At 30.9% G+C, this 10,129-nt stretch overlaps 1 protein-coding gene across 1 annotated transcript; it reads left to right on the plus strand.

The window, feature by feature from the left end:
• Positions 1-6,413: 6,413 nt before the first annotated feature.
• Positions 6,414-10,129, plus strand: LOC114417358 (WAT1-related protein At5g07050-like). Its single transcript, XM_028382530.1, has 7 exons — positions 6,414-6,811; positions 6,945-7,007; positions 7,203-7,319; positions 7,409-7,655; positions 8,188-8,349; positions 8,467-8,618; positions 9,631-10,129. Exons 1-7 carry the CDS (start codon positions 6,603-6,605, stop codon positions 9,869-9,871), a joined length of 1,191 nt encoding a protein of 396 aa, XP_028238331.1. The 5' UTR covers positions 6,414-6,602; the 3' UTR covers positions 9,872-10,129.

Below are 10,129 nucleotides of genomic sequence, written 5' to 3' on the forward strand. Positions count from 1 at the left end.
TATAAAAAAAAAGGTATTACAAAGGTACTAAAGTGCGATGTTTCAATCCAGGAAAAATGGCTACATTTGTTCTCTATTTATAATTTACAGATTTTTTGCCTTGATTGTTAAAACAAAAAGGATCTATACATGTGTGTACGTTTGTCTAGGATATTGACTATTTGTGTCATAGGTCACAATTAATTTGTGTCTTATTTTGGTAAATTGAGTGATGTGTAATTCTCATATATTTTGACTCGAAATTTTCAATATGTCTAGTACTCCAACACTTATGCTTTGCAGAGGAGGTGGATTAGCAATGTAAATGTTTTTTACAGTTGGGAGATCAAGTTGGAGTAAACCTAGGTCACATGAGTGAGTTTAGTGATTTTATAAGAAATTAAAGGTCAGATTATAATAAAATGAACGGGTGAGATTTGGTGTAACTTTTTCAAAATTGACTGGAATATAATGATTGGAATAAATTTATTTTTTTAAAATAAATTATTCTGAAGAAATAAAGATATATTAACCCTTTTTAATTAATTCAAACTTTGCCATGATTTAACGGTTGGACTATACTCCTTTTAATGTTTTTCTTATAATTAAGATAGATAGATAATTAACCGATCAATTCCTAAGGTCTAATAAAAAAGAAGAAATTCTACATTTGGAAAGAAATATTTGAGAACGAAAATAAGAATAGACAAAACACGTGTTATGGTGATGTAAAGACAAGCGTGCAAGAAAATGAAAGTTTTATGTTTTCTTTTTTCTTTATTGTGATGTGATGAATAAAGTTCTTGTTGGAATAAAATATAGCAACAGAAGCTTTTCATCCTTTACATTGTCACAAATATTAATTTTACTCACTATGCTTGGTCTCTAATCTCCTATTAGTATACCCATAAAACTGTACAGGCAAAAGGAATTTATATTCACAAAGCCTGTTTCGTTCGAAACAACCCGAATGACCACCATACATATATAGTGATATGTCTTATATTTATATTGTCGAATAATAGTTAATTTTCTAATTTTTATAATATTAAATTACCAGGGTTTTGTCTCCAACCCAATTTGTTGATTTTAAAGTTTTCTATAGTTCGTCGTATTTTGGATGTGCATATGTGTAATTGAATGCCACGTACATATAGGCACTATAAATCGTGATAGTGAAGGAAAGCAAACCAAGTCAAAGTAAAAAAATACGTTAATTTTTTGACACATATGTTATCTGATTTTCAGTGGTTAATTAAATTAAAATAAAGGGCGAAAACATTAAAGCAGCGGTAGCTTAGTCATCCATAAAGTAGTTTTCAATTGAAAATCAACAGTTTTTTGGTGAGAATTGTCATTTTGTACATTTCCTGCTTTTCATTTTCTACTGCAAATATTTCTTTGCATATATACCTAATGTACGTACCGAAAGAGACATAAAACAAACGGAGAATTTTCTTTACATGATTACTTAAATATATATTTACTATTTTCATTATCAAAACAAATATATTCAGAGAGTTCAAGAAACTATTATATTCCAAACCCAATGCAACATGAAATCTCTGAATTCTAAAAAATTAAAATAAGAAACACGGCCAATGGTCATCTTTTTTAAGAAACACTGTCTTAACTTGCGGAACATCGATCAGGTGTGGACATAAGGGGCATGTAGAACTGCACCCGTCTGTCAGGGGAGCAGTCGTCGTTACCTATCATGTAGCGAAGGTGCTCGTCGGTGCGGAGGGCTTGGATCATGCCTTGTGCCATTGACTGAATACTTTGATCATGTATAGTGGTATACGCTACCGTGTCCCGGTTTTCCTGTGATTTTCATCTCATACCGCATCAATATTCTTCTATTTAGAAACACACCAACCATATCTTTTCTTCTCTTTGCATTTATTTTCTTTCACTCTTGCAATTTTAATTTTTTTTATCCAAACATAAAATTTTAAAAATAAAAGAATTTCAATAAAAATATTTTAAATTCTTAAAATTTCTTAAAATTTAAAATTTGCTTGTCCAATTACACTCTAAGGAATTAATTAAATCACCAACGACAAAAGCAAAAGATCTTTCTGGTTTAGACGAAGCCACGACGAAGAGCATACTTTACGAGATTCATGCTTCTAAGAATATCAAATTGTTCCTGCATAAACAGTCAGACCTTTTTTTATTTTCACTACACCACAATAAGCTTTAAAGCTTTAATAGCAACTTTTTTTTTCCATTGGAGTAAGCTTTAATAGCACCTAAAAATAGCAATTTTATATTAAAAGTCTATTAAAATGGGTGTGGTGCCAAAAGAGTCTATTTGTCCAAACATTATCTTATGTACGTTATTGAACTTTTAACAGAAACATAGAACAACTAAATTATAATTAATTTTTTTGACAAATTTTTTAATGAAATTGTATATTAACGAAAAGTAAAAAGTAAATGATATTCTTGTTATGGATTGTGCTTAGCCAACATTTTGTTGCCACATAGAATGACTAAATCCTTCGGCGATATAATAATTGTAGTAGAACTTAGTTGATGATAAGAAAAAAAAGTAACAATAATAATGAGAACATGTGTGTTGGATATTTCACACAGATGACTAGTGTGATCAATTCTATATAAGTGGACGAAAACATAATTCGATAACTCTGTTTCGTAAGAATGAGTTAATTAAACTTAAATTTTAAATTAATATGAATGTTTATTGTATTGATTGTTGTCGAGCTTGTCAGGTCTCTCATTATTCAATTATTACTGAACAATACATAGATGTTCAATTATATAAGCTTCATGTTTGAGATTTCCAATCTCAATGAGAGATATATATGTTGGAGATTTCATATTGATTCATTATACAATCAAAGTAGTGTGAGAGACAATTCACACTTTATTTAGAAGTCAATTTATGGAATTGAATTATGTCCCACTCTGAAGTAACAATAATGAGAATATGTATCCACAATGTGAAGCTCAAGTGGCTAGTAACTTAAATTCTTCAAGCATATGATAGAGGTTTCATTCCTGATTATGTAAATAGTGTAAAATTTGTGAGGAGAGGAGTTACCTCTTAACCGATACTCAATTTCTTCAGGGATTAATCTCATGATTTTCAGTTGTGAGAATATTTGCTTTAAAAAAAATGAGAATATGTGAATAATGATGATATATATTGATAATGATAATACAAAAGCTAAAATAAGAAGGAACAATCCATTCACCAATCTTGTCTCACCTTTTCCTAGTATGTACTAACATATATTCGCTGAAATCTTGCTTTCCTTTAGTCATGCGTATATGAATTATTCATGTCTCTTGTTTAGTTGTCTTAGCATACTTCGAAGCAAAATAAAGTTCCTTTATGGTCCACATTCCGTCCCCAATTCATGCTATACCTGGCCCTTTGAGAGACTGAATTTTAAAAGGAAGTAGTGCACTCTGGCATTTTTGCATGCTGCGGTGCCCATTAATTGTAGTACTAGTTCTAGGTAGTTTAGAAAATGGTCATTTCCAAGACCCTAAAAGCCTTCTATTATTGAACCATTCCAAGTGTTTCAACAAATAGAGAAGTTATGGTCAAAGATTCTTGTCTTTGCCTCTGGGGAGTGAATCTACAGAGGGGTCAACTTGCCCATACAATTTGTACATAACAAATTGTACATGGGTGGATTAAAGAAATTGAAGGAAATGCAATCAAGAGGACAATGGGTTAAAGTATTAAAGTATTTTTAGATAAACAAATCACTTAAGTTGAAAGCCTACACTTTTTTATACATTTAGACATTATCTACACAAACAAATGTTGAAGTATAAGCGTCCATATATACCGTACTATATGTTTTGATGATAATAAAGATTATTGAAGTTTATAAACTGCTAACAGTGCATTTCATGTGCAAAAAGAGTCAGCTAAAATTGAATTTTTGTATGTTGCATATCATTTATGGCTTTTTTCAAGCTATAAGGTTGTTTTTATATATCTTCATAACTCTTCCTAAGCTTAAGAAGGTGGATCAAGTTTCTTTAATGAGATTATCATCAACAAGGTAAAGATAAGTATGACACTAAGTTAATGATATGCAGAAGAAGTTTATTCAAAATAAATTTGTCCTTTATCCTATGTAAATTTTTTCTATTGCATATGGTTTAGGGAAGTGCTTTCTCCCACCTTTCTGATAAGTTTATTTTCTTTTTTAGTAACTTGATCCACCTTTAGAAGCCTAGAAAAACCTATGAGGATAAATAAAACCCTCTTCATTGCATCATCTTCATCTCCAAGCTAAGCTGCAAATTTCAGTGCTACACAAAGCTAAGCAAATAATACCTATAGCTAATTGATTACAAAACTTTGCCAAGCTATGTATTGTTGGTGGGATATTATTGAGAAACAAAGGTATGATTTTAATTTCATAGCTTTTAAGTTCTACGGAGTGCCACTGCTAGCTTTAGTATATTAATAGTTGATGTGTTATGTAGGAGATGGAAAACAAAAAAAGAAGGTTCATGCATATATGAAATCAATTGCTTGGTTTGATCGCGGTTCAAAATTTGGAGAGGAGAACACATGCATGTTCGTAGTACATGCTATTTTTTTGGGAGGGGGATTATGTTCTTGTTTATTATTGTATGCACTTGGAGACTCTTATATTTTTTTTATTGATAGTGAAGTTATTTCTTTAGTTTAGATAACTCATAAGTTTTATCTTTATTTTGAAGTGATTTTTATGTTAAAAATTTGTGTCTCTTTTGTGAGCTTTTATTTTATAATTTTATTGATAATAATTTTTAATTTATAATATATGATGTGTGTGATCCTAAAACTGCAATAGAGTTACAGGTATGCAAATCAAGATGGTGAACGTTAAATGAAGACTAATCTTTTTTATATAAAAAAGAATTACAACTTATGGCTGAAATCGTAAAAAGCGACACTTTCTACATCGGTTTTTTCACTAACCGATTTAGAAAATGACTTGATATATACTTGTAACATGTGTCATTTTCTTCATCTCAATGTAAAAATTAAGGATTCTCTTCCCAACCCTTTGATGTTATAACTTAACATGTTCATATATTATTATCTTGACAACTTGGTTCTTCTTCAGCTTGCTTTACCCCCTCCTCCTCCAATCTCAATTTTATCTCTGTTTTTCATCTGCCTAATTCTTTTAACTATCAACTCCTCCTCCCTGAAAACATCACACCCAAAGTTTTGTCTATTTCCCATAATTTATTTTCCGCAAGTATATCATTTTTCAGCCAAATTAAAATAGCGTATTGCATTTCACGATATTACAGTAAGAGATGAAGTTACAGATGAAATGGCAGATACCCCTTAATTACCTCCTTCCTCTGTCTTGCATTTGCACCCCCTTTGACAATTTTTTTAACTCCTATATTAGTTCATGCCCTTTATTTTTAACTCCTACCAGATGACGACGACAATTTTCCGATCGATCAAGTGGTACCTCTAGAGAATGATCCAGAGATAACCTACAACTATAACATTTTTAATGTGTATATATCCTCTTTTCTAGGGTTTAATTTGTCTTGGAAGATATATTCCACTGGAAACTTGATAACATCATGCCATAAGTCACACTGAACCATGATCACCTTATTATCTTCTATATAAAACTTCACAAATTTAGTGTTAAAATTAAATAATCTTATGTTACAAAAAGTGCAATCAATTATTGATTTATAACTTATAAGTGCATTATCCACTAGTTTTGTGAGAATGCTTAGAGAACTAGGTTATTTATTACAAATAATGAATAGAAAAGGGTATACCCCTTGTACCCATAGTGATGATATGTTTCCTTTTAGCTTGTAAAAAAAATAATGAATAGAAGGGTACAAAATAATTAAATCTAAATATGGAAAGAATAATAATTAACAAAGTATAAATGCTCAAATTCTCTCTGGAATATTATGAAAGGAAAACTATTATAAAGAAATACAATTTTGCAAATGAACTTAGCTTGTTTTTCAAATGTTATTAGAGAAATTTGGTAGATGTTCATCTCTTTAATTTATACTTTTTTGTGAACACAAAGAGTATATTCTCAATTGACGCTAATACAAATCTGTATTTGGAACATAGAAACCATTAAAGTAAATTAAGTTTATCCAGCCATGCCTTTTGAAGAATCCAATTCCTTTTAGCATGCATAAGGGAGAAATTATCTACCCGCTATGCCATTGGTTGCTCGTCTCTCTCTTAATTTCGTTATATATTATCATAAAATTTGATTTGTTTGGTAAGTTTCTTTCCGAGCACCAATTAATATATGCGTATATTGACCTGCCCCTATGAAAGTGATTCCTACGTCTACTCCACTATAGAGAAAGGCCTTGGAATTTAAACATTTAAGCATAGATATGACGTAGACAATTGATTTCAAGTTGGTATAAATAATAGGACCCCTTCCCATGCTATTCCCGAGGAAGAAACACACAAACCTTCTTCCAAGTGTTCTTCCCATTATTCTACATTGTCCTCTCTTTGGTTCTCTATTATTTATTAATTGTGCACTCCTTTTGGTTCTCTAATATTTATTTCCACCGTTTTCTTAAAACAAAAGCCTCTTCAAATTCTCCAACAACTAATAACCAAAATGGCCACTGAAAAGCTTAGAAGTTGTGCAAACTTCCTTGAGAACTCTAAACCCTACTTTGCCATGATTGCTATACAATTTGGCTATGCAGGCATGAACATTATCACTAAGATTTCCCTCAACCGTGGCATGAGCCACTATGTCCTCGTTGTTTATCGTCATGCCTTTGCCACTGCTGTTGTCGCTCCATTTGCCTTCATCTTTGAAAGGTTCATACAACAACCACCCACCCTAGAAAGTCATAATAAGTTTTTTGTGCCTTTTCAAAAAAAGTTTTTTTGTTTTGTTTATGCAATTAAAAGCATCACAAATTAATGCTAATGCATTGTTTCAATTTCACAGGAAAGCTCAACCAAGGATAACATTCCCAATTTTCATGCAAATTTTCATCCTAGCTCTACTTGGGTTAGTTCCATAATTTGATGCACCAATCGTATATATTTAGACTATGTTTGTTTCATCTAATTAATTTTTTTGAAAATAATCAATTTTGTTTTAAATTTTTCTTGACAAAAGAATATTATTTCTTCGATCAAAAAGAACTAAATACATTGGCAAATGATTAAGTTGCTTACATCAAGTGTTTACTATTGTACACAGGCCAGTGATTGATCAAAACTTCTACTATGCTGGGTTGAAATTAACCTCCCCAACTTTCTCATGTGCAATGAGCAACGTGCTTCCTGCCATGACTTTTGTTATGGCAGTTTTATGCCGGTAAAATCAAGATAATTCCAATAGAAAAAGTTAATTTTTTAAGGGTTTTTTGTTTTATTTATCTCTAAAGGATTGGATTATGTGGAAAGGATGGAGAAGATCAACATGAAGAAGGTGAGATGCCAAGCCAAGGTGGTGGGAACATTGGTGACGGTGGCTGGGGCCATGTTGATGACCTTGTACAAAGGTCCTATGGTTTGGACCAAAGATGCACCTCATAATGGGCAAATCAATAATGCAACAAATACCACAACATATTCAGACAAGGATTGGTTCATAGGCTCTATCCTCCTAATCATTGCCACTCTTGCCTGGGCATCCCTCTTTGTTTTACAAGTGAGACCACTTAAAGTAAAGGAAAATATATACTAAATATATATTCATCACTTTCTCTTTCATCTTATTTTCATTCCCATTTTAAGTTATTCCTGTCTCTCTCTTAGATAAAGCAAAGAAAAATACTATTTTTTCCATTACATCACATACAATATTTTCTCCATTATTTATCTTTTTATCTCTATCTTCTTTACATCTCAATTAATCCCATTTGGGAGATGTTTATTGGAATCATATTCCTATGGCGAGAAATTTTTTATATATAATTATGTCTTTTATTTCTGGAAATATTTTAGATACCAAATATATATATATATATATGAATGAATGAATGATATTTCAGAAATGTGATTCTCAAGAAATATAATTTCTAATATTGATGATTCTCAATAATAAAAAATAGATTCATATACTAATTACTAAAGACACCATAACCAAGCCAATTTTTGGCATCTTTTTGTGCTCTCTCTTTGTATGTTTGAGTTTGTTGACGTTACGTAATAAACATTTTTGTTGCATGTTTATTGGACAGGCCAAAGCCATTGAAACCTACAAAAATCACCAGCTAAGCCTCACATCACTTATCTGCTTCATAGGCACTCTTCAAGCTATTGCAGTTACTTTTGTTATGGAACACAAGCCATCCGTGTGGACAATTGGCTGGGATATGAACTTACTTGCCGCTGCCTATGCTGTAAGAATACGATCATTATTTTTTTTCTTCCATTTAATTAATTATTAATTATGGGGCTCTTTCTAATAGTATGTTAGTAAAATGATTATTTTAATATTTGTGTATTAATTGTATTAGGGGATTGTTACATCAAGCATAACATACTATGTCCAAGGATTGGTAATTAAGAAGAAAGGGCCTGTTTTCGCAACTGCATTTAGCCCTCTGATGATGATCATTGTAGCCATCATGGGCTCCTTTATCCTTTCAGAGCAGCTTTTTCTTGGAGGGTAAATTTCCTATCCCCAACTAATTAAGTACGCATGATTGAAACGAAAATAATTAATTACTTTTAAAATATTTGTCACAAAATATAAAAATATTTATTGTTTTAAAATAAATTAAGTCAAATTATGCACTCATTACTATTAATTATTTAATTATAAAGGACACAAAAATATTTGATAATTGGATTGCACAACAACACCAACAAAAAAATCGAATAAAGAAAACTACTTATTTTTCTTGGACTCGGTGGCTTTTACCGCGCATTAACTATAAATTGTATAGCTGCTGAGGCAAAATATTGTCTCTTAAATTCTATCAATAGAATATACTTATTATCAACGGAAAATCAATCTAACAACTTAAAAATAGACATTTTCGTTTAAAATAGAAGGGGAATTTTTGTTATCATCATTTTCTAAACAATTAAATTAAAGGGACGAGGAATGAGAGATAAATAATATAATTTTAATCTTAACAGAGTTTTGAATCCTCTATCCGTAAGTGGGAATGCTTTTATATTGTATAATATAACATAACATCTCTAAGTTTAATATATCCATACATCTCTAAGTTTAATATATCCATATGTACAATGAATATTCACCTTAATGTTACTACCTTTCTGTAACCCCAGAAGAACATATATATATATTTAACAGAACATATACATTTAAAAGAGCATATATATTACGACGTTTTCTGTACCCACAAAGAACATGTATATTAGGATTTAGGACAACTGTTGGTTGTTGCCATTACATTTTAATACAAAGCTACTACAATACTATAACAAATTAAAATAGAGATTTTAGTGATAAAAAACTTTATTTATAAAATCAAAGTTTTTATTTATTAAGTTGTCATTTACATATTTAATTCAACTTATTTTAATTAAATAATCATTTTTTAAAGGGAAATTTTTAAAATATGAACAATTGCTTAAAAAAAAAGTCTTTCCTAATCATGCACCAAACTTGTTGGAGAATTTGACTTAATTTGGTCTTGTGGGTGCAGTGTTCTTGGTGCTATCTTGATCGTTATAGGCTTATACTCAGTTCTTTGGGGAAAGCACAAAGAACAAGTGGTGAAGAACGAGGTAGAGGATATACCCTTGCCTGTAAAGGGTGCTCAACTTGATGGAAACCCAGAAACACTTATTGATTCCACTGATCAGAAATCTGATTCCAACAAGATCTCTTCACATATAATTAATGTGTCTATCCCTGAGCTTCCCATGAAATCTAATAACAGTTAACCAAAGAAGAAGAAAAAATCAGCAAATTGAAATGTGAATAGGGATGGCCTTTTGTTGTGCTCTCACCTAGTTTCAATATAAAAAAAAAAAGTTGGCTTATCGAAAAAAAAGGAAGAAAAAAAAATAGGGATGGCCTTTTTCTATTTTTATTTTTTATTTCCGGCATGCATGTCATCTATTTCCGTCCATCATGTTGTACCTTGTTGGCAAATTCTCCAATAGCCCATTAATCAAAAAGGAGTGTAGTTTTGTATCTTT

Source organism: Glycine soja, chromosome 6, assembly GCF_004193775.1.
Source record: "Glycine soja cultivar W05 chromosome 6, ASM419377v2, whole genome shotgun sequence".
NCBI classification, from domain to species: Eukaryota; Viridiplantae; Streptophyta; class Magnoliopsida; order Fabales; family Fabaceae; genus Glycine; species Glycine soja.